Source organism: Condylura cristata, unplaced genomic scaffold (genome assembly GCF_000260355.1).
Source record: "Condylura cristata isolate star-nosed mole 26May11 unplaced genomic scaffold, ConCri1.0 scaffold00016, whole genome shotgun sequence".
Classification (NCBI taxonomy): domain Eukaryota; kingdom Metazoa; phylum Chordata; class Mammalia; order Eulipotyphla; family Talpidae; genus Condylura; species Condylura cristata.
The window spans coordinates 13,671,305-13,696,605 of NW_004567117.1; the positions used below are offsets into that span (position 1 = coordinate 13,671,305).

The 25,301-nt window shown below is 34.1% G+C and overlaps 1 protein-coding gene across 3 annotated transcripts in view; it reads left to right on the plus strand.

Annotated features, from left to right (window-relative positions):
- IMPACT (impact RWD domain protein) overlaps positions 1-17,668 on the plus strand; it is a 22,870-nt gene extending 5,202 nt beyond the window's left edge. For 2 of the 3 annotated variants that reach the window (XM_004683795.2, XM_012725760.1), the window contains exons 5-11: positions 3,262-3,347; positions 7,561-7,692; positions 8,867-8,964; positions 9,686-9,759; positions 13,025-13,115; positions 14,513-14,647; positions 15,323-17,668. In XM_004683795.2, the coding sequence (XP_004683852.1) occupies positions 3,262-3,347; positions 7,561-7,692; positions 8,867-8,964; positions 9,686-9,759; positions 13,025-13,115; positions 14,513-14,647; positions 15,323-15,391 (685 nt within the window). In that variant the 3' untranslated portion in view covers positions 15,392-17,668. Of the gene's footprint in view, positions 1-3,261; positions 3,348-7,560; positions 7,693-8,866; positions 8,965-9,685; positions 9,760-13,024; positions 13,116-13,915; positions 14,050-14,512; positions 14,648-15,322 lie in introns of those variants that run through there. The other variant, XM_012725761.1, reaches the window with a different exon arrangement.
- The last annotated feature ends 7,633 nt before the right edge of the window (positions 17,669-25,301 follow it).

Below are 25,301 nucleotides of genomic sequence, written 5' to 3' on the forward strand. Positions count from 1 at the left end.
CACGCCATGTGGTCACCTCCGGGGCAGGTGGGGATCGAACTCGTGCAGAAGTGGCTTTAGTTTCTCAGTGCAGTGCATTAACCCGCCTGCGCCACCAGGGAGGGCCAAAAAATACTAACTTGAAAACCAAGTGTGGGTTAAATGAATGAATATAGTTCCTAATGTTTATAGTTTTATATTCTTTCTAAGTATAGCAACAATCAAGATTTTCATTTTACTTAGTATAATTTTGAATATTTACTTCAAATTTTTATAGATAAGATATAGTATGGTTTGTTGCCTCTTATGTAGGGAGGGAGATAAGAAGTAAGAAAAACTAGTTTTTCTAGTAAACATTTATTAAACATTTCCTGTATGCTGGTACCCTGTTCATTTGGAATTTGAAAATTAAGATAGAAGTATACCAATAAAATATATAGTGTGATGATTACTGAAAAATTTGGATCAGCTGTTAAAGTAGCACTTCTTAGAGTTTTTTTGTTTGTTTGTTTTTGTTTTTAAGCAAAAATCTATCTGCTCATGTAGGTGAGAGGTTATAGAGGAGGTTCCACTGTGAAGGGGATCTTTATGCATGTTGTTTGCTGGATAGTCAGAGGGAAAGAGGCTTTCTGGATGAAGCAAGTGCATGAGCAAAAGTCATGTAAGTGAATCAGCCTCCCATCTTCAGAGTACAGCAAGTAATTTTAGATACCAGGTATAAAATTGAGAAGGTTTCTAGAGGAAAGAACCTATAAGCTGGATCAGTACTTGGAACATTACCATGTAGCGTTGTAGCGTTAGATTTTAGGCAGGGATGCAATATAATCAGGTTTTCCTGAGTGTGAAGAATTTGAAGAAAGAGACACCATAGGAAGAAGTCAGTGACTCAGGCAACAGGATTGCACATGGAGAAGATTGGTCTAGGCAGACAAAGACATACTTTAGAATATTTACTAGGATTTGGTGTTTGATTAGATGTAGATTAATTTGCTTTACTTTGTTTAAATGTTTTATATATGGATATTTGAAATAATAAAAAGTATTTTAACAGAAAGGTAAATAATAGATTTTAAAATATTGAAATTATAGTTAGTTGATAATGAAAATGAAAGGATCAGTTTTTTTGTAGTATTTAAATTTGATGGTTCATATGAACAGTATTTCATTTAAATGCAAGAAAATAACTTTCTCACAGTTCTTCACATTTTGATGTTTCATGGGAGTTTCAGAGTTTCAAGTTGGAAAGTGAGGCTTGTCAAAGCAAAAGCTGTACTGGACAAACTGGGCAAAAAAGGCTTTATTCAAGTTTATTGCAATAAGGAGAGATGCCAGACTCAATCTGAAACCAGGCAGCAGGATTTTTAAGGGTTGGAATGAACTGGTAGAAAAGTACTGAAAGATGTTGGGAGAAGGTTGACATTGAAATATTTCTAGAATATTTAAGTTGCTTCTTGAATTTGCAAAAGTGCTTCCATGTCATTAGGATATCCTTGTTTACTAATTATTTCTCATCAGTAATTAATTTCCTGTCCTTCCACTGAGATTGGGAAGTAGCTTTATTGTCTTTCTAGATGATTGCGTTTCAGATTCCACTCTTTTAAGGTGTTATCAGTCCCCTACTGCCCCACAATAAAATCTGAATATAAACATGTTTTTTCCAGAGAGATAATTTTCCTGTCTCTAAGAGTGGTTATAAGGATCAAGTGAAGCAACAGAGCACTTTCTTCAGGTCTTTTATATTGTAGTTGTTCAGTAAATAATGATATTAACATTACTACTTTTGGTGGTGGTGATGTGAAGAATCAGTAGTATGATATTAGGAAAAGGAGAGAATTACATAAAAAAACATAAATTTGTAATGATGGTAATTATAAAAACTGAAATAAGAGACTCAGTTTTCTCATTCACTAATATATAGGGCTGCATCCTTAAAGATTTGTTGCTTATGTTAAGATAGGATTACCTGTAAACAAGCTGCTTTTGTGAAGTATAGACTTGAGACTCTAAATCCACTTTACAGGTAAGAAACTTTCAGCATTCAAGTAGCTTACTTACCTAAGGGTGCAGCTGGTGAATTGGAGAGCAAAATGCAGAGGGGACTTGAATTTTGGGTTGTCTTCCCATTCTGCCTCTGGTCTTAGTAATGCTTACGAGACTTAAGAAAAGTTGATTGCTCTTTCTATATGTTTTCTCATTTGTAATGGGAAGATAATATGTACTCCTTTAAACAGTTGTACTAAAATGTGTTGAGAATTAATTATTTCTCCCTCCCTCTTCTTTTCCCTCTTCTCCTTAGCACTGACTCAATAAATTTTACCTTCCTCTGTTCCGTAGTACTGTCTTTTGTTGAGAACAGAGGATGGAGGCGTGATTGTGTAAAGAAACTCAATCAACTTCTAAAATTTTGAAAACCTTTCAGTTTGAATTTTGCTTTCTTTAAAAAGGTAGGTTACAAAAGAGCATAGAGTATTGTTTCAGTGCTAAGGTATTATTACTGAGATAAGGAGGATTCTAGAATATGGAATTATTTCAAAATACTCTTATTTTCTTTTATACATTTGTTTTGAAATTATCTGTTAGTGGTTGCTTATAAATAGTGATAAAGATAATAATGCAGGGTAACTTTTAAAAGAAAAGGGGTAAGACATTGTGAATTTCCTAATATAGTGATTTCATTAAACACACATACTAAAACTTACTGAACTTCATGTCATTTCCTAAGGACACTTGGGCTTTTGTTTTAGTGCTGTTGCCATATGAACCATGACAACTTCTTTGTCTCCAAAATCCTTTCAGATACATTTGATTATCTTTGGCAATCAGAATTACTTGGAACTAAAAGGAATCAATTTGGGCAATAAAATATTTTTTCAAAAACAATATGATTTAATGTTCTTGAATTATTAATTTTAAGTTGTAAATGTGCTCTCTCAAAGAGTTCTGCAAATTCTATGTATCCTTGGTTGAAGTAAGTATACTAAGTAAGTGTTCTGAAATTGTTCAAAAAGCTTAGGGAAGTTCAGAAATTTTCTTTTACCTCTATGATTGCCTCTTTTTTTGATTATTTTAATTAAGCAATGTTAATTTTGGAGTCACAGCATTATTTTTTGATGTTATAACCTGTTAAACACTCATCCACAAATCTTAGTAAGTTTCATATTTTTATAAAAGCTTTTTTAAAAAGGCACAGCTAGTTTCTTAGATTGTAAATATGTCTGAATTTCCTTGAATTTGAGAAGGAAAATATTTTAATAAAATTTTTCCCCTCTGAATTTTGTTTAGACAGAATATTGGCGAAAGTATTCTTTACCTGTGGGTGGAGAAAATAAGAGATGTTCTAATACAAAAATCTCAGACGACAGCATCAGGTAGGAATGAAAATTACTACCAGTGCTCTTTGAACCTACAATTATGACATTTTATTGTTGATATCTAATTGAATATTTCTTTTAAAGATATTTTTACATTTTTACATTTTTATTTTTTTTTTAAAGATTTATTTTCATTTATTTATGTATAGAAGAACTGGGGTGTAGGTCAGAGGTGTGGGAGTGAGAGGATTCACCAGAGACAGAGTAGGGAGCAGAATAGGCAGATCACTGCTGAGGGGAACAATGGGCAAGACAGGAGAGGTCTACTGTACCATGTGGGTCAGCTCCCTGGGCTGGGATAGAACTCATGCTGCAGTGACTGATGATAGCTTGATAGTGCTGAAACTTAATTCTTTGTGCCACCAGAGAGGCCTTCTAATTGAAATTTTTAATGGAAATCTTTATTATAGCTTATATGTGGTAAAATATGTTTCTTAGGCAATTAATTCATGTACTGATGATTTTTTTCTGTAAGTTTTAACCTTGTTGGTTTCATATTCTTATGGAATTTTATGGTTCAAGGACTTAGGTCAAAAATCCCTGGTAGTGGAAGGTTTTTAAGTCTCAGCACTATTTGAGCACTATCAATCCCTAGCCAGGAAGCTAGCCCACATGTGGTGCACATGCCTCTACTGTCTCGCCTTCTACTCTCCTCAGCAGTGTATTTCCGTCAATCTGCATATTCTGTTCCCCAGTGTCTCTGGTGAATCCTCTCACCTCACCCCCTGTCCCTATTGTTTACACCCTGTTTCTTCTATGCATAAAAAATAAATCTTTAAAAAAATCTGTCTTGGAAAACAAACAAAAACCAAGCTCATGCAGACAGAATAGATTGGTGGTTGCCAGAGGTGGGGAAGAAGAGGTATAAAGTGGATAAAAGAGTTAAAAGGTACTTTCCCAGCTATAAACAACAAAGTCATGGAGATTTTATTATGTAGCATAGGAATTGTAATTAATACTGGATTTTTGTATGTTTGAAAATTTCTAAGAAAGTACACCACAAAATTTGCATTATAAAAATATTTTTGTATTGGGATAGATGTAACTAGACTTAATGATGATCATTTCATAACTTAAAAATATTGAATCATTGCATTGTATACCTAAAAGTAATGCTGCATGTCAGTTATATTTATATCTAAAGTTAAAAGTTACTGTTATTGAAAATAATATCTTTCTCAGTAAAGGAAGAAAAATTTTTGTGTGTTTTCTTAACTAGGGTAATATGAACCATCTAACATTCTTAATGAATTACTAAGCTGTAGAAGTTAGACATTAGTTTCAAATAAGTGTCCTGTTAAAGAAATCTTTGCAGAACACACTGACCAATATTTAGGATATAGAAAAATGACTTTGAGCATCATGAGATGTAATTCAGTTCACATACTATAATTATTTGAACCCTAGAAATGTATAATTTGGTGCTTTTTAGTATATTTAAAAGTTGCACAACTATCACCACTATCTGATTTCAGAACATTTGAAAATTAACAGTCAGTGTGATGTATTCTTCTTTCATAAAAACATTAAATCTGTGGCAAAATGGAAATTTTTAATATTTCCAGTTACTTTATTAGTGTTTATTCCATTTACCACAAAGGCCTTTCAAAGAGGAAAATAGCTTAATTTGACCTTTTTATTTCCTAAAGAATATCCATTTTCAACTTGTGAAAAAGAGGATTAAAAAACAAAAACTAAATAGTGTATTTACAGTTTTTAGCAGGTTGTTTACAGGGAACCATTCGCTTATGAATTACTTAGCAAAATCATTGTACACTTTAAGTTGATAGTATTACATCTTTTTCCAGAGCATTTTACTATTTTTTTAAAATAGAAACCAGTGTTCTTACTATTTCCATTAAAGTGAAGCTAGCCATTCCCTATCATAATCATTTTAAAGTATTTCCTTAACTTTTTGGACCCATATTCTGATTTTGCAGCATTTTAGGGCATTTGTAGTAAGAGTGGTCTCAAGGCATAGTTGATATTTGTTAATCTACCACTCTGGAGGGTGGGATAATTAGCAAATGAAATGTATACCAGAGAAATTTAGGCCTCCAGATTTTTCAAGTCTTATACATTTTTAAAATTATTAATCTTAAAAATGTTATTTCCCTCTTCCCACCTATATAATTTAGTTCAGGCACTCTTATTTAAAGTTTACTAATTGTAATTTACATTGCAAAATGAATAATTTTTAGAAATTTTGTTTGGAATGTTTTATGAAAAATTGTTTTTACAGACTTCATATTAAAATAGGATTAATGATTCAGAAGAACTAACATGAATAAAAGTTCTAAAAAGATATCTAATGAGAATATTCCTTTTCAGGGCACTCATTTGATTATTGTTTTGGTGTTAATCTTTAGTACAAATTTATTTTTATTCCATCATAGTTTTCTACTGTGGAAATATTTAATTTTATATTTATATAAAAACATTAAATCTTTCAAAGAGATTAGAATTTTAGATGTACATAAATTTGCAAAATCATTCAGTATCCTCTAGTAATGTCTAGTATAATTATTCAGAATAGAAAACTAATATCAGTTTAATATTCTAAGCTTAGAGTATTATTCTAAGCTTTGAGTATCTGAATTTCTCAATTTTTCCCTCTAGTGGTCTTTCTGTTATAGAATCCTGTCCAGGAGTCTTATGTTGCATTTATTTCTCCTTAATCTCTTCAGATCCATAAATATTTCCTCAGTCATTCCTTGACCTTTAAGGATTTTAGTACTTTTGAGGGATACTGTTCAACTATTTTGTACATCTGTCAATTTGGGGTTTTCTGCATTGTTTTCTCATGACTGAGTATCTTAGGCATTTTTGACAAAAGCTCTACAAAAAAATGCATCACAGTGCATTATGTCAAGGAGGTCATGATCTCAGTTTGCTTTACTGTTGGTGATGTTTATCTCGATTCCTTAGTTAAGATGGTTATCTGCCAGATGTTTTCATTGTAAAATTACTGTGTTAGTTAGTTAATGTTCCTTCTTCCTCTGGGGATATTAGTGTTTTTCTATTAAGGCCTTACTCACATGAGGCTTCCATACATTATAGAGGGTCACCTGCTTTACTCAATGCCAACTAATTTAAATGTGCATTTCATGCAAAAAAATAAATACCTTCATAAAAGTATCTGGAATAGTATTTCAAGAAATGTTTGGGTATCATGGCCTAATAACCAAGTTACATAAAATTAATCATTACAGTTATTATCTTTTCCTTTGTAGGTGATCAGTATTTTTCAGGAGATAATTTCAGGTGATGCTAATATCCTGTTTCTCTTTAAATTTTTACCTACCAATTTTAGTATCCAGTAGTTGATCTTACCAACAATAATTATTTTTATGGTATTTGCCTAAGAGTGATTATCTGTTTTCTTCTTTCTTCTTCATTTACTAGTTGGAATTCTGTTATAATGAGGAGGTTTTTTCTTCCTTTTTATTCATTGTTCATTTGATTACTTCTACTAGTAGGAACTCTTATATATTTTATTCCATGGATTAAAACTCCTTTAACTATTTTGTTCATCAAATGTACCAGGTGTGACCCTTAGGAGATCTTCCAGGTTTGCACCTATGTCTTTGCTTTTGTTTTTTAAAATGAACGTCCATCTATCTTTTAGCAGTTTCTTATTTTCTAGACTCATGAGATGTTCTGTGCTCATCTTGTTATTTTCCGTGCTCCAATACTGGAATATACTGTTTCTCTTAGAAGCCTCATTCCTTTTATTGAAGAATGGTGTTTAGAGACTAAGACTAATGATGTTTTATTTATGCATATAAGAACTGGGCCAGACGTACAAGGGTGAGAAGGTTCAATAGTGACAGAGTGGGGAGCAGGACATGCAGATCTACTGCAATACACTGCTTAGGGAGGCAGTGGGTGAGACAGGAGAGGTCTGCTGCACCGTGTGAGTCAACTCCCTGGGCACGGATTGGAATCATGCTGCAGTGGCTGGTGATAGAGTGATAGGGCTGAGACTTAATCCCTGTGCCACCAGAGAGGCCAAGAATAATGATTTTTTGTAATTGAGGGAAAACTGGTTTACAATACTACATATGTTTTAGGAGTATGGGTTTACACCTCTTTAAATGTATGTTACTCTACCCCGCCTACCACTAAAGTATCAATAACCCGCTGCCGTAATCCATAATCACTTCTTACTGTCTTCCCAATAACTCATAGTGTCTCATTATCCACATAGGCCCAGAGGTAAAGAAGAAAACTGAAGAGGAAGATGTTGAATGTGAAGATGATCTTATTTTAACATGTCAACCAGGAAATTCAGTTAAAGCACTGGATTTTGATATCAGTGAAAATCGAACAGGTATAACAGGTATGAATGTTACTAACTAGTTTCTTTTGAGGAGAGTGGAATGGTAGGATTATATATCATTTTTGGAATGTTTAGTAATTTAGCAAGCTCTCACATTGGGAAATAGTTATTTGAAGAAAATTGAATTTTTTTCTTCCTGTCTATCAGAATGGTGAGGAAAAAATAGAAATTTACAGCTTTTTTCTCCTTTCTAGAATTTTGAAGTAGTGAAAAATTGAAGTATGAAAAATTGAAACCAAGAAAAATGTGTTAGTGTTTTCAGTTCCTATCCTCTTTATATTTCTATTTTGAGCTCTTAATTTGTCTCCTGATATCTTAGAGTTAAATTTTAATTTGTTTACAAATCTAAGTAAAATAATCAAAAGTGTAATCTACCAATTAAAACTTACAAAACATCTTAAGATTTTAGTTTATGCCTAAGCAAATTGTTTCATGATCAAGTACTCAAAATAGATTGATGTTATAAATCAACATTGTTTCTACCTAAAAGTACATTCCACTTTAGTATTTTAAATATTGAATAATAGCAGTTTCCTCATATCTTAACAAAAAACACAATAGATCAGATGGAACATTAAATTCCTTTTTCCTGATACCTTTTCATCTTAAATAGAGACAGCAACTAAGAATTCTATTGAATTCTGTAGAATTCAGTGGAATTAAGAATACATCAGTGGTTTTTAAACTTATTAAAGAAACAAAATAAGTGGAAATCCTGATACCATATGGAATACCCATTTGCTATATAATTGACATATTTAATTCAATCCTATGAAGTAGCAACAGTTTTATTAGCAGAAGACATATTGATTGCAGTGAGACAAAAAAAAAAGTCATAGGTTTCCTAGCACAGAGGCCTACCAACAATAAATTGCTTACTTAAAGTATACTAGGAGCCCTCAGCCTTTTTGGTCTAGGATCCCTTAGCCTCATAAAAATTAGATATTATACCAACGCACACTAGTTCAGGATTTGAGTTCCAACACACCATTTCCACTGGATGACCTTGGGACATAAAAATCATTTATATACCAAGTAATTTTATCTTAAGTACAATATGTTTGCCATTTAATTTCCATTTCTTTCTCAGCTCCTCTCCTCTTACCTCCATTGCCAGTCATTCAGTATTTGAATGTATGAATTTCAAAAATATTATCATTCTTTAAATTTTTAGAAATAGAAGAATTACCACCTATTGATCATGGCGTTCCTATCACAGACCGAAGAAGTACTTTTCAGGCCCATTTGGCACCAGTAGTTTGTCCCAAACAGGTGAGTTTATTGTGTCCAGTTCATTTTGATGATGTTATAAAGTAATTAAAGTTAGTGGTTTTGTAATAATATCTTTATTTTTTCCATCTTGTTTAATTTTCTTATAATACAAAAATTATTTGAGACCCAATTTAACTCAGAATCCTTTATTTCCTAAATCTAGCACACTTGCATATGCTCTTTTCTCTGAGTAAAATGGCTTCTTCCTACCCCACCCCTTCTCCATTTTGATGGAGAAGAGTAGCTGCATATCTTCCTAGACCTGCCATATAATCTCCTGGATGCACAGCTTGCTTGACTCTCAGAGACAGTTTTGATTGATTAATATTTAGAATGTACCATTAGGGGTACCAGTCACATTAGATACATAAATTTGGTAAATTTTTGGAGTTCTGAAATTTTTTTATAAATTCTCATTTAATATTCTCTACATGGTGTACTTTTTTCATATACAGGTACTGTAGACACAGGTAGTACTCACATATTTGTTGATCATTGGTGCTCAGAAATTGGAGATCTGTCATTTTTATGCCAATGCAGAATAATAGTTTTCCCCCTAAAATGAAGAGAAACTTGAGAGTTGTTTTTTAGAATGTGGTTATTCTGTAAATAACTATTTCAGTATAACTATTTATACCAGTATGCTTTAAAAATATTTTTCTAGCATTTATTTGCAAAGCAAATAAAAAATTAGTTTATTTATATTACTGCTGTTTTTAAGGTGAAAATGGTTCTTGCCAAATTGTATGAGAATAAGAAAATAGCTAGTGCCACCCACAACATCTATGCATACAGGTGAGTGAACATCAGCATTTTAGGAATATGCAATTTGTAAAAAATGGAGGAAAACTGACATGTTTAAAAATAACTGTAATGTGGTCTTTTATTCTAAAAGTAATTACCATGTATTTGGAAACTGCAGAAAAGAGAAAAGAATTGGAGAGAAAACAACCATTTTCTGCCATTAAATATAGGTGATAATATATTTTTTGTCTTTTTTGTGCAGTTTTCCCAGTGCTTTACCTGGTACCGTTTTTTTTTTCTTAATTTCACAAAAGCAGTTTTCCATGTTATAATTGCTTTCTAAATATTTTAATTGTTATGTAATACTGTCTATGTAGCTCCACAGAGTTTATTTAATCATTTCCTTTTTTTGTTTTCACTTATCATATTTTGCACTATTATAGAGTATGCCCATGAACATCTTGATATACCTCTTATGTTATTTTCTCAAGATAGAGTCTAATTCAGAGTCTTTTTTTTTTTTTAAAGATTTATTTATTTGTGCATACAGAACTGGGGTACAGACCAGAGGCTCAGGGGCGGCGAGAGGCTTCACCAGAGACAGAATGGGGAGCAGACAGGCAGATCGATGAAGTACACTGCTGAGGGGAGCAGTGGGCGGATCAGGAGAGGTCTGCCACGCCATGTGGTCACCTCTGGGGCAAACAGGGATGGAACTAATGTGGAAGTGGCTTTAGCTTCTTAGTGCAGTGCTTTAACCTGCTGCGCCACCAGGGAGGGCCCTCAGAGTCTTTTTTAAAATGGAAATGGGTGTACTATTAAAAAGGAAAGTAAATTCCTAGAAATAGAGTTATTAAAAAGTATGAAGAGTTTTAAATACATGTTGCCAAGTTATTTCAGAAGTTTTTCTTTTGAACCAATTATGTTCTTGTTATCAAGGAATTAAGTGTGTTTCTTTTACTTTACACCTTTTAGTTTTGAGTACAGAGGTTTTTTATATGTGTTGCTGGTTTGTTACTAAAGAGACGAAGGGATTTTTTTTTTAAAGTTTATTTATTTATGCATACAGAACTGGGGTACAAGCCCAGAGGTGTGGGGCGGTGAGAAGGTTCTCTAGAGACAAAGTGGGGAGCAGAACAGGCAGATTGACGAAGTACACTGCTGAGGGGAGCAGTGGGTGGCTCAGGAGAGGTCTGCGAACCATGTGGATCACCTCTAGGCAGGAGATCGAACTTGCAATGGGCTTGCATTGCTGCGTCCTAACCCATTGCGCCACCAGGGAGGACCCGAAGGGATTATTTTTAAGTATGCCAATTAATACAGATTTAACATACATAATACAGATTTAACAGTATAGGATTAAAATAAATTAGATATACAAATAAGGAATTGGTGTACATTAACAATGTAGAGACTATCCATGACAGGCAAAATATCAGAAACTAAAAAATTTTTAAAAAATCCATCACTTTGGATAGATGAATTTTTAATAGTACTTTTAAGTACTAACACTTACAAAGATTATTTGTTATTTAATTTCCTACTTAACCAGAATATTGTTGAACAGAATTCTGATGTTTTCGTAATGAGCTAGGGTCAATAATAAGACAATCAAGAATTAGACTATGCTTGCTCTCAATAATTAAAATACCCTGTGTAAGTATTAATAGTTACCATTCATTCATCTCCTCACATGTTTACTGCCTGTTCTGTGCCAAGAGTTTTATGAAAGTTAATTTTATTTCAGCAACTGCCACTATAACAAAATTACTGTTTTTCAGGATCACATAGCTGTTAAGTGGTAAAGCTGAATTTGATACTCTAATTTTGCATATCCGTTTACTCCTACATGACTCCGTGGCTAAACTTTAACAATTGCTGTACATAATGTTGATTGTGAGTTTTCATGAAGTTAAATAATGTGCCATATGTTCCATTTCAAGTCCCAGGTTTTGGGTTTTTAAATTCTTACGAATATTTCTGTGGTTTAACCATATTAATAGGTGATCAACTATCATTTTTCACAGTTTAGCTTATCAAAATGATTTGTCAGGCACTAACTAAAAGGCACTAACTGGAGGCATGAAGGACACTTTGCAGTAAAATAAATGACTTTCACTTAGTACATGGACTTTGTGTTGTACCTTTTTAAAGCTTGGGATCCTTTTAAGGTTATTTCCTGGTTCCTGGGCTGTGTTCCCACTTTGGAGTTATGGGGCCACTGCAGATTACTGCTATACACAATTATTGGATGTTGCTTTGTTGACTTCCAGGCATGTGAGGAAAGGCATGTCAGTGAAAATGTGTGTGGTTTCAATTTTGAAAAAAACCTAACTACTGATTTACAGAGTTAAATTTTCTTCATAAAACGTTGTGGTATTAGATTATAATTACAAGTCTAATATAAAACAACCTCTGATTCCATTTTTCCTTGAGTATGCCACACAAAATTTATTTATTAGTACTGATTTTACCTTCAAGCAAGATCAATAGTGAATTTAAAGTAATTGGGCCTGGTCATAGTGGGTTAGCAGTAGCTATTTATTGAATGAATGGATAGCTTGGTAGACAGAGGAATAAACAAATGAATGAATGGATGACCATAATTTCTGTAATTAATATAATTGGCTTAAGTGTATAAAGTAATAATCTTTTTATAGCTACATCTGGATCTTTATTACATCGGTCTAGTTCTAGAAGGTACCATTTGTAGGAGTTTAAGGAATCCACTAGGTGGCATACTTTAACCGATACTGTTTTCTTTATTCAAGCTTATTCAACTATAGTATAGCCCTATTTTATTATTCCAAATACTGATTTTCAACATAATTTAAGTAGATGTAAATACCACTTTATTTGGGTGAAACTTATAAAAAAAATTAATCTTATAATTCTTATTCAGAAAGGGGAAATAGAGAAATGCTTGATTGCTAGAATAGGATGTGAGGAAAATACTTCACATTTTTTATATTCTTTTTATATATTTAATTACAGCTTAGGCTCTGTGAAGACAGGAGTATTTCTTTACATCATTTCATAGTGCCTGTTATTTATAATGCTTTTGTGCAGTATATTCTCCTAAATGTTTTTCAGTAACTACTCTCTAGAATCTCATCATTTCAAGGGGGGCAAGTGTCTGTGTAACTCATCTTCCCATAATAGCATCTTTGATTTCAAAGAGGTGCCTTTGAATCCTAGCTTTATCTGTTCTGAAAAGTGAAGCATATGCTGATTGTACAAATAATCATATGAAAGAATAACTTTTATTACAATATTTTGAAGTTTCAAAGTGTAACATTTTTATATGTATTTCTAGAATATATTGTGAGGATAAACAGACCTTCTTACAGGACTGTGAGGATGATGGGGAAACAGCAGCTGGCGGTCGTCTTCTGCATCTCATGGAGGTAAGTATAAGTTAGACCCTGTTAAGCCTGTTCCGTGAACCGTAAAATTTCTTAAGAAACAGAGCTTGACTTAGGAGTAAGTACATCATTTATGTAGCATAAGATACTGGTTTAATTAGTGGTTAATTTTAAAACATTGATTGAAAGAAAATTTTAACTTGGATATGGGTAAAAAGTAAAGCATTAATAGTAAGTGCTGTGTTTTCAAGCTCTTTTAAGCCATAGATGACAGACAATTGTCTTCAGCTTCAAAAAATTTGACGGTTTCTTCCTCTCTACTTTCTGTTTTGTTCTTGTGAATTTCTTGCTAGCTAGCTATATTCAACCTGGTTAGATCCTGAATGTTTCTGTTTTTATTAAGTTGTCCATCTCATTGCTTTATGTTCTTGAGACATTTTCTTGACTATCTTGAAAATTTCTATTGGATTGAAATTTTTTCAGCAACCATGTGTTTAATTTTCAAACTTTCAAATCTCTATTTTGCCTGCTTTATGTTCTTGAGACATTTTCTTGACTATCTTGAAAATTTCTATTGGATTGAAATTTTTTAAGCAACCATGTGTTTAATTTTCAAACGTTCAAATCTCTATTTTGCCTCTTTCATAGTGTGCTATTCTGGTTTTATGGACACAATACCTTCTAAATTTCTCTGCATATACTAATTAAAGCTTCTTTTCTTTAAGATGTTCTCTCTTTTAAATCTTTCCTGTTCCATTTTAGTTTATATTCTCCTTTCTCTTTCATGCTGCTGGATTTTCTTCATCTTTCTGGTGATCATTGATTACTCATTAATTTTTAAGAATGGATTGTTTTTTCCCCTAAGGTAGTTGCTATAGTTGCCTTGCTATTGTTCATGGAGGTTTTGTTTTCTAATTAGGCCCTTCCCTTGATAGGAACACTGTATGCAGTTGAGGCCTGTGAAATGATGGGCAGCATTTGACAACTGTGAAACCGAGAAAGACCTCGGTTGGCCCCAGTGCTTACTCAGGCAGCCCTTGTTCTCTAGTAGTTTGTTGAGAAGCAGGGTGTGTGTTGTTGTTTGACCTAGGGGTAAAGGGTTAAACTAATCTGGTTGAAGTTTCCAAGAATTTCAACCCTAATTGCATGGTACCCCCTTCACTCTGCCTGGTTATCCTGGTATTCCAAATCCCAAAATTTGGATTTGAAGATATTGTGGGGCACAGTGCTTTTTTTTTTTTTTTCCCTAACTGCCTTCTCACTCTGCCATTCTACCCCCTGAATTACTGGTAATCATACTTTTTACGCATGTGATTCCGTCAATATTGCCATAGGGAAATTTTATATACAGTTTTACACATGGGTTATTTCATTTTCATTTAAAACTCACCTTTATACATGTTTATATGTGTATCTAATAATGCTTCTGAAAATAACAGATTTTGAATGTGAGGAATGTCATGGTGGTGGTGTCACGATGGTATGGAGGGATTCTGCTAGGACCTGATCGCTTTAAACATATCAACAACTGTGCCAGAAACATACTAGTGGATAAGAACTACACAAATTCACCAGTAAGTGGTTATTGGTATTATATCTGGGAAGTTTCTCACCACAATCTATGAAATTAAAAAAGAAAAAGATGAAAATTTAGAATGAATTCGAATGTGTGTCATGCTTCAGATGAAACTTGGGATTTGGGTTCTAGTCAAACAGTGTTAAGTGGCTAGTTGTGTTATCTGAGTAGATCACTCTGTATTTTAGAACCTAAATTCCACGGGTTCATAGAATTCAAATATTAGAACAATCTTTAAATACAAATTTCTTTCTACTTCCTAAAGTTGAGGCCCAGAGAAATTGTAGTTAATGTTGTATAATAAACTAGATATTCTTTAAACATAAATGAAATTCTAATATTCTCTATCAGAGTTGAAACACCTTTGAATCATTATTCCTGAGGTCTTTTTTTTTCTTTTTACTATTTTATATGGTAATTCTTACCTATTTTATTTAAACTTTACTGCTTTGCTTTGGAAAACAGACATGATATTGAAATTATCCTAATAAGCCTGTTCGTTTATTCTTGATTATTTTGGAAATGCTGAAATAGATTATAAATGAAAGTCTTGTGAAAAAAGGAACATATGTACATATACTTTATTATATGCATTCTGTGTGATCATATTTATGGTTCTAAGACTATCTTCATGTAAGTAGAGAGATACTAAATTGACTTGTATCTTTTTCAGGAAGATTCATCTAAGGCTTTGGGAAAGAACAAAAAAGTAAGAAAAGACAAGAAGAGAAGTGAACATTAATAGCTGAAGCTCTATGAAAGGTTAATTTGCCTATAACTATATACAGATTCCTCAGTCATCAAGGAATATATTGTGCAGAGAAAGGATCCTTGACTGCTCAAGCCAGCTAATTCATTGTGGACACCAACATTATCTTTTCTTCTTTGGTTATATCATTTGCCAAAAATAGAAAACTTTTGACATATTTATGTGTGTTTCAGGCTGATTCTAAAGAATTAATTTGAACTTAATCACCACTTCATCTACTTTTAGGAAGGTAACAGTTGCCCAGGGCAGTACCTGAATTAACTGTCCATTCAGTACATGTCAAGTGCCTTTGTTAGGTGGGGAAGAAATGTCTCTAGAGGATTATAAATACATGATTTCTTGTCATTGGGATCCTCATTTTGTTAGATGAATATTGCTTTTACCCCCTCTTTATGGCTTATTGGAATAAGAGCTCATTGAAGATTGATCTTAGAGAGTTTCTTCTTGTGATTTTCGTTCAGAAGTATGTAACCTTTCATTTTATAGTGTTCATTATTGAATAATGGGTTAAGTGAAAATTCAGGTATATCCATCTGCAGTTCTGTGCCAAAGTGATAATCCATCTAACATATTTGTTAGCGTAAGTGTTGTACCTCACTTTCTGTCACAAGTTGGTGATTGTGATTTCAAAAAGTGATTTTCTTGTTGCTACCATTTTGTTTAATTGTTGTAATATAAAGTAATAAATATGAAGTGTAGATAGCCTTTTGTTTGCTCCTAAACTGTATTGGTGTAATATGATTTTTCTCCAGCAACTTGAAATTACCTTTCTCTTGTGATCTTTATTGAGGAATTAGAACTATGCTAGAATATGTTATGGTTAATGGGACATTCATAGAATGGAACAAAGCTGGCAGAACCACAATGGGGTAAGGCAAGAGTATGTCATGTAGTTAGAGAGCTGTAAGGCCCATTTCCCACCAACACTCTAGCCAATTACTTGATTGGAAAACAAAGAAAATCACTCTTTTTTCCCCCTCTACTTATAAAATCTTCTTTGTCATCAGTGTTTTATGTTCCTCCTTCCATCTGCAAGTTATATGATTTACCTCTAGGCAGCTAGATAATAGATTTAACTGTTCCTTTTCAAACATTTGTTGGAAGTTATTAATTGATCACAGATTTGCCAGAGATTCCCTTGTAAAGGCAACTTGGGATGGTGCTGGAACATAGAAAAAAGCATCAGAGAAAGTGGACACAGGGTTTTTTCTATTCTCTGATGTTTTATTTTTAAAAGATCCCCACATCTTTTTTTGATATACTTAATAAAAATGTAGCAAATAGCCTTAGACTAGGACAAATTCTGAGAAATAAAGCTAAATTATATTTGTTGTGCTTAATGTTGCCAGGTACCAAGAGTTATGAGAGGATGTCCTGTACATTAGAATACTTACCTGAGATTTCCATGAAAAGTTAAGTATGCCCTATGTATTAACTGTTAAAATAATTATATAAGTTAAAGACCACAACAGTGGTCTTAACAGTGAAATAATTTCACAAATTTGACATGGCGAGTCTTTGAAAGAACATATAAAACAGGAAGAATTTAAAATGAAATGTGAGTTTATTTTTCACAACACTGAATTTGATTTTTTTTCTTGCTAAATTAATGTAGCATTTATTTAGGTCTTGATAAAAAAACACATTAATCTGTGATCTCGTTTTATTTCCTAAAACATTATTAACCACATTCCCTAACTAATAAGCCTAATCTTCTTTCCCAGTGTCATTTATTTAGTAAAAGGGAAAGATCCAAAAATCTCCAATTCTGCTGCTTGAGTTATTTTGAACTCCACTGTTACGGACCCTTAACTAATGATAGAATCTTTTTTCTCTCTTTAAATTTTATCTTGGTTAGAGGATTTTCAAATTCTTGAAATAATTTTCTATAGCCAAATCTACGCTGTAGCTTATTTTATAGTATATTGTTTTTGTTTAAAATATTCTCCATATGTAAGAACAAGTAACATTTACTTTTAAAATAGGCTTATCAGTCTGATTTGGAGGTATGTATCATGAAACAGAAACTGAAGAGAATTATATCAAAATGATTTCATTCCAAAAACTAATAGCATAAAGAAAGTACTGTTTGGAGAGCAGGTGAAATTTATTGAGGACTATTGTATTTAGAGATAATCATTATTAACATTTGGTATGTACATCCTTCTATTTTTTTCCTATGCATGATTTTGTATATATGGCTATTTTTTCCTCACAAAAATGGTATTAAATTGTATATACTGTTTTGTATCCTGCATATTTCATATAGAAGTATATTGTTAACATTTTCCCATGTCAATAAATATTCTTCTATGGCTTAATTTCTTATGGCTACATTATATTTTATCTTCTGGGTATCTCATAATATGCTAACTAGTCCTGGCTTATTTCCAATTTTTAAGTTGTTTCTCTAATTTTTTAATATTATAAACAGCTGAAACTCCATATCATTATATGAAGACCTTCGTATACACCTCTGATTACTTTCTTAGGATAAATTGCTAGAAGTGGAATTTCTTGATCAAATGCACAGTCTAATACCTTGATTGGTTTAGGTAGAAAAGTTTTATACCCACCTAGTTTTGTATTATGAGATATACTTAGGGTCAAATGTGGAATAATGGGCAGTTTTGTAGATAATAAAATATTAAAAAATATTTTGTTTTGAAATAATTACAGACTAGTACAGAGGTGTTTTTTAAAAACAGAAGAGAGAGCCTGTGTGCTTAGTTTTCCCTAGTAATAATATATAACTGAAGCGTATTTGTCAAAGTTAAAAAATATATTATATAGACAAGTTTTTTGGGGGATGTGATTTGTAGATAACTTCTCCCAGTTTGTGACTTTTCTTTCATTCTCAACAGATTTTCTAGGTAAAAGTTTTAAATTTTGATGGATAGAATTTATTCTTTTTTCTTTACTATATTTTGGTATCATGTGGAGGGACTTCCTAGTCCTAGAAGAAAATGAATTTTCTTCTGTTCTCTGTTTTAAAGTTTGTATTTTCCATATAGATTTATTTTCATTTTTATTTTATAGATTTACTTATTTATGCATATAAGAACTGGAGTATAGGCCAGCGATGCTGGGGATGAGAAGATTCACCAGAGACAGAACAGGCAAATTGACTGAAATATACTGCTGAGGGGAGCAGTGGGTAAGACAGGAAAGGTCTGCCAATACATTCCTAAAGGAAAGAAATAGATGACTACCACACAAACTAAGAATAGCATCTGGAGGTGGGGTCCCCAGCAAGCAGTGGGACAGGAACTTGAGTGAGCCAGCTGAGCCCCCGTGGCTCTGAGTGGGCCCTGAAGCTCATGAGTAGAACTGCTAAGACCCTTACTTAGGTATTTCTCTAAGGACCTTGGTGCATTCTTGGGCAGGTCCTGGAAGCAGTCCCACCAAAGTCACCTCAATAAAGAAAAAAACTACTCTAAAAATAAGGTATTTTTAAAATGGAATAATTTAAATGAAGGGTAACCTTAACAATATAAGATGAATCTTTTTAAATCAGTGAGAAAAAAAAGGCACCTAGAGGAATCCAAGGGACAATAAATTTAGATTAAATATTTAGATTAAATAGAGGCAAAAACTTTCTAATAAACTTCTGAGGAAAATATAGAATACCCTTTCTTGGGAGCTCTTAAAGTGCTGATTTAATGAGCGTGATTGAGATAGATCACAGGTTAGAGCCTTAAATAAGACATCATATTTGATCTGCAAAAAAAAAGAATTATATGCCTAAGGGTTATTTTAAATTATTTTGTTATTCCGATTGGTATTCTGAGTTTCCTTGATAGGTAATTTGGTGTTTGGAATTAATTTGGGGAAATTTTAGTCATTATTGTTTCAAATATTCCTTTTGTTCTTTTCTCTCTTTCTTTTGGTTTTCCTTTTTTCTCTTTCTTTTGGTTACAGCTTTGTAACCCCACAGTCCTCGGATATTCTGTTTCATTTCACCTTTGTTCTCTTTCATGTTTGAGGATGTTGTTGCTAGATCCTCTAGTTTAGATATTCTCAATCATAGCCAGTCTACTAATGAGCCCATCAAAGGTATTTTTCATTTCTGGTAAGGTATTTTTCATTTGTGGTACAAACATTTTTCATCTCTAGCTTTTATTTTAGTCTGTTTCAAAGAACTCCACTTCTACTTACTTTGCTTCCTTGCATGCCGACTATTTTATCCTAGAGTCCTAGCACATGAATCGTGGTTGTTATAAATTTCTGGTCTGGTCATTCCAACACCCCTATATATGCACTTTTCAGATTGCATTTTTTACCTTTTGGTATGCATTGTCAGTTTGTCTTAAGAGCTAAACCTGAGAGGAACAGCTGAAGATAGGACTTTAGTGGTGTGATGGTGAGGTGTGGGCTAGGGAAGCAGTCTGGAGTCCCATGGATCCTGCCTTCTACTGAGTCTGTCCCTCTCACAGTGGGACTGGATGGCTAGAGTGGGCTCGGATTAGGTGCTTCTCTTCCTCCATTTCAGTCAGTCTTGCTGATACCCAGCAGGTTAAGCTCGGATTAACTAGCTTTCTTTGAGCACAGACCTTGTTAAGAATAGAATGCTCAGTACAGAGCTTTTTATTATTTTTTTAAAAGATTTATTTATGCAGTCTTTTGCAGCAACTTGGATGGAGCTGGAAAAGATCATGCTTAGTGAGATAAGCCAGAAAGAGAAAGAAAAATACTGGATGGTTTCACTCATAGCAGGAGTATAATGGACCAGGCGAGAAAATAACAAAAATAATGAACAATCATATACCAGAGACATTTTGGGGGGATGGAGTGGGGAATGGGATCAAAAACGGGGTGGGGTGGGGAGGGAAGTGCACGGGATTATGGTGATGGCACCTGGGTGACTTGGTGATGGGAAACCCGCGGGGATTACAGTTGAGATGGAAAAAAAAATGTACAAAATGATGTAAAAATAAACTGTTGTAAAAAAAATAAAAAAAAAAAGATTTATTTATGCATACAAGAGCTGAGGTCATAGATGCAGTGTATGGGGATGAGAGGATTCACCAAAGACAGTGGGGAGCAGAACAGGCAGATGTACTGAAACACACCGCTGAGGGGAGCAGCAGGCAAGACAGGACAGATCTGCTGCATCATGTGGGTCACCTCTTGGCCAGGATTGAGCTCCTGCTGTAGTGGCTGCAGATAGCTTCATAGTGCTGCATCTTTAACCATTGCGCCACCAGAGAGGAACCCTGTACAGATAGCTTTGATGTCATCCAAGCTGTTTATCTTTTCCTTTACTTTCTTTGCTCTAGGGGTGAGTCTTTAAAAATGTTGCTGAGATATATGTCATATTTTATTCTTTATATTTTATGATTTTAGATCTTATGTTCAACTCTTATTCATTTTGATTTTATTTTTGTGCGGGTAGTCTATGGCAATGGCACACAGTTGAACTAGTGGTGGGAATTCTATGGAATTCTGAGAGGAGAAAGCTAACATTGTACAAAAAATGAACAATGATGTAAAATACATATAAATAAATGAATTATATTTAGAAAAAGAAGAGAATGCTCTGGCCTATTTCAAAATGGTATCTTTTCTTTTCCCCCTGCAGAAAATACAAGGGGACATTTCTCTATTAGCAACTGTGGGAACCCTAATCAAACACTGGAAGTAAATTTATGACTGGGCACACCCTGGCCTTTTAAACTCTCAGAGGTGTACATACTGACAACCAGCAATTTTTCACTTACAGTTCATAGTTTCCTGTGCCAGAGTTGGTTCTGTGTTCAGAGGCAGCTCATGACTCCCTGTAGTCTCCCGCCTCTCCAATCTTATGGAAAATATTTTGTCCTTTTTCTTTCCCACATGGATCCAAGAAGAATTGTTCATTTTTTAATATGTTCTGCTTTTTATTTATTGCTGGTACAGTTGTGACTTCCAAGTTTCTCACACATAGAACCAGAAGACTAAGATGACATTTGTATATGTTAGCTAATTTGTATAAGTATCATCATAATGATTAGGTTAAGAAGTGAATTCCTCATTTTTTGCAGTTTAACAATATATATGTATTTTAAAGATCAAGGTGCATTTCAAGCTTATGAAGCAGACATTTAAGGTGACAACATTTTTTTTTTTTAGGGAATCCTATATTAAAGAGAAAGTTCACCGACAATTCAGATCAATGTGAAACCTTACTAGCCTTCAAACAATGTAGATTCTTCCAATCTCTTACATAAAGAAAACAAAATAGCACAACATACCTGACACAAAGAACTGACCATGTGCTTCCCACAGTATATCTAAGAGCCTTGTATAACAGAACTTTATTTTTTTAAAGATTTATTTATGCATACAGAACTGAGGTACAGGCCAGAGGTGCAGGGGTGTTGAGAAGATTCACCAGAGACAGAGTGGGGAGCAGAACAGGCTGATCGATGAAGTACACTGTTGAGGGGAACAGGGGGCGGGTCAGGAGAGGTGTGCAGCGCCATGTGGATAACCTCTGGTGTGGGGAAACAAACTTGCACTGAAGTGAAGTGTCTGAGGTTAGCTTGCAGTGCTGCATCCTCACCTGTTGTGCCACCAGGGAGGGCCATATACAGAACTTTTACTCAGCAAGAGGGTAACCAAAAAAACAAAACAAAACAAAACAAAAACTGAAAATCAAGAAAAGGACTTGAATAGATATTTTTTCAAAGATAATGTACAAGAAGCACATTCAAAGATGTTCCACACTATCTGTATCTTTAGAGTGGATACATGGTAACTGAGATAATGATTGTTTAATACCCTTCATTTACTGCCTTGTGTGATGGTATGAGTTCTAAATGTATTTTTAGGGTTAATCTTTAACTGGCTTAGTTAACAATTTGTTAGTGCATATTTTGTGTACTTTGTGTATTAGTTTTTAAAAAGCTCTTGAAAACTTTGCTTTTCCTATTTTTTTTTATCAATTAGTATCTTCATTTGGAACCTGAGAAATTATTCACTAATGTGAAATGTTAATATGTGACTTAGACTTTAGGCATTCACATTTGTTGCATGAATTAAACTATAATACTCTGGTGCAATTGAATCGAACTGTCTTTGAATAGACTGTTGGTGTTTCTCCTAGTTTTAGAAATGCTGGTGTTGAGAAAAAAGAATATAATAACACCACATAATGCTTTTCAGAGAATTCAGGAGCAACTGTAGGGAGAAAAATTTTGATCACTGATACTCCTTAGAACTACCGAAATGAATTACACTGAAGGTAATCAAATAAAATTGATCATCACACCATAGTCACTGAACAGAGTGTAATTAAGTTTGACATATTGATAATACAGGTAAAAATAAATATGAATATGAAAACAAATATTCTATAGGCATTTTGGAATATGAAAACAAATACTGTACTGAATTTAGCCTCATCGGAAAAAAGTAAGTCACTTTGTCAGAAAAAAAGAATTCTGTTTTATCTCTGTGGGTTTTTTGTGTGGTTTCTATTCTATGTGTTCAAGTTCACAAATCTTCTGCAGTGGTTGATCTGTCATTGATCCTTCATAGTGTAATTTTAGTTCAGATATTCTAGTTTTCAGTTCAAGAAACTTGATTTAGGTCTTTTGAAAATATCTCTGTTGTATATGCATTTTTTTAAAAAGATTTATTTATTTATTTGTACAGAACTGGGGCACAGACCAGAGATGCGGAGGGTGAGAGAATTCACCAGAGACAGAGCAGGGAGCAGAACAGGCAGATCTACGAAGTACACTGCTGAAGGGAGCAGCGGGCGGGTCAGAGAGGTCTGCCACGCCATGTGGTCGCCTCTGGGGCAGGCGGGAATCGAACTCATGAGGAAGTGGCTTCAGCTTCTCAGTGCTGTGCTTCAACCCGCTGCGCCACCAGGGAGGGCCTGTATATGCATTTTTTTTTAAACTATAAAATAGTTTTAAAAATATAAAGTAATTTTAATGTTCTTTTTTTTTTCTAATTTATCAATTCTGGGTGATTTCAATTGAGTTTTCTCCCCATTTTGGGTCATCATTGCCTGATTCCTGCCATGCCTGATAATTTTTTTTAAAAAGATTTATTTATTTATTCATACAGAACTGGGGCACAGACCAAAGATGCAGAGGGTGAGAGAATTCACCAGAGACAGAGCAGGGAGCAGAACAGGCAGATCGACGAAGTACACTGCTGAGGGGTGCAGCGGGCTGGTCAGGAGAGGTCTGCCTAGCCATGTGGATCTCCTCCGGGGCAGGCGGGAATTGAACTCATGCGGAAGTGGCTTTAGCTTCTTAGTGCAGTGCTTTAACCCGCTGCGCCACCAGAGAGGGCCTCATGCCTGATAATTTTTAATTGGATTCTAGATGTTCTAAATTTTTACCTTGTTGAAAACTGGCATAATGTTCTATAAACATTTGTAAATTGTGTTCAGGGCTGCAGTTAAATTAACTTGGAAACAGTTTGGTCCTTTTAGATCCTGCTTTAAGATTTGTTAGGCAGGATCCAAGCAGTGTTTAGTAAAGGGGAAACTATTCCTGTCTACTGAAGCGAGATCTTCCTAAGTAGAACACCCAGTCCCCAGGAATTAGGAGTTTCATCAGGCTGATGAAATCACCCTGGGAACAATATCTTTAACTGGCCCTCAGTGAACACTAGGTACTCTTCCCCTGCTACTTTTTTTTCCTTCTACAATTTTTAAGGGTTCTTTATTTCTTTTTTACATACTTCTACATTTTGTGTATTTTTTCATCTCGGGTTTAATCTCTGCAGACTTCCCACCACCAATTCACCTGTGCCGTCACCATAGTCCCCATGCAATCTTCCCACCCAGTTTTTATCCCATTACTCCCTCCACCTCTGTAAAACATTTCTGGTTTATAGTTGGTCATTGTTTTTTCTTTTTTACTTTTTTACAATTGCTAAGTGCTTCCTTCCCCCCTCCTCCCACATACCCAGTCCCTTATATTCTTGTTATGAGTGAAACCACCTGTCATTTTTCTTTTTCTTTCTGGCTTATTTCACTAAGCGTGATCCTTTCCAGTTCCATCCATGTTGCTGCAAAAGGTAAGAGTTTATCTTTTTTATTGCTGAGTAATATTCCATTGTGTATATATACCACATCTTTTTAATCCAGTCATCTATTTTTGGGCATTTGGGTTGATTCCATGTCTTCCCTCTTGTAAATACAGTAGCAATAAACATGGGGGGGGCTGTGTCCTTTGGAATCAATATTTTTATATCCTTTGGGTAGATACCTAGGAGTGGGATTGCTGGGTCATATGGAAGTTCCATTTTTAGCAGTTTGAGAAAACTCCACACAGCTTTCTTTCCAAAGTGGTTGTGCCATTTGCACTCCCACCATCAGTGTAGGAACATTCCTTTATTTCTACATCCTCACCAATATTTTATTATTGTTAGTTGCTTTAATATGTGCCATCCTCACTGGTGTGATTTGATATCTCATTGTGGCTTTAATTTACATTTCCTTAAGGGTTCTTTTTTATGCCTAACAACATTTCTTCACATACGAAGCTACTTGGTAATCTGGTGAATTTTGGAGGAAGTTACTTTGCTCTAGACTTGTATCTCCTGGTAGCTCTGTGGCAGATTCTTGTGGGGTTCCCTGACTTTCATCCCCATCTTCCCAGCCAGCCAACCAGCTGGGCTCCTTCTGGTTGTGTCTTCTCTGCTCCATGCCCTGGATATTCTTTCAAGAAAGTAGTGTGGGCAATGGCAAGGCCTACTTCATTTTATTTCCTTTTCTAGTGGTATAAAACCTTCACTGCTCATATCCAGTGGCTTGAATAAAATTGCCTCATTTGTTTTGTCCACATTTTTGTTGGACAGCATGGTGAGCTTAGTCCCTAGAGCTCAGATCTATGTTAGATTTAAAAATGAATCCCATTTGACTCTTCTTTTTTTT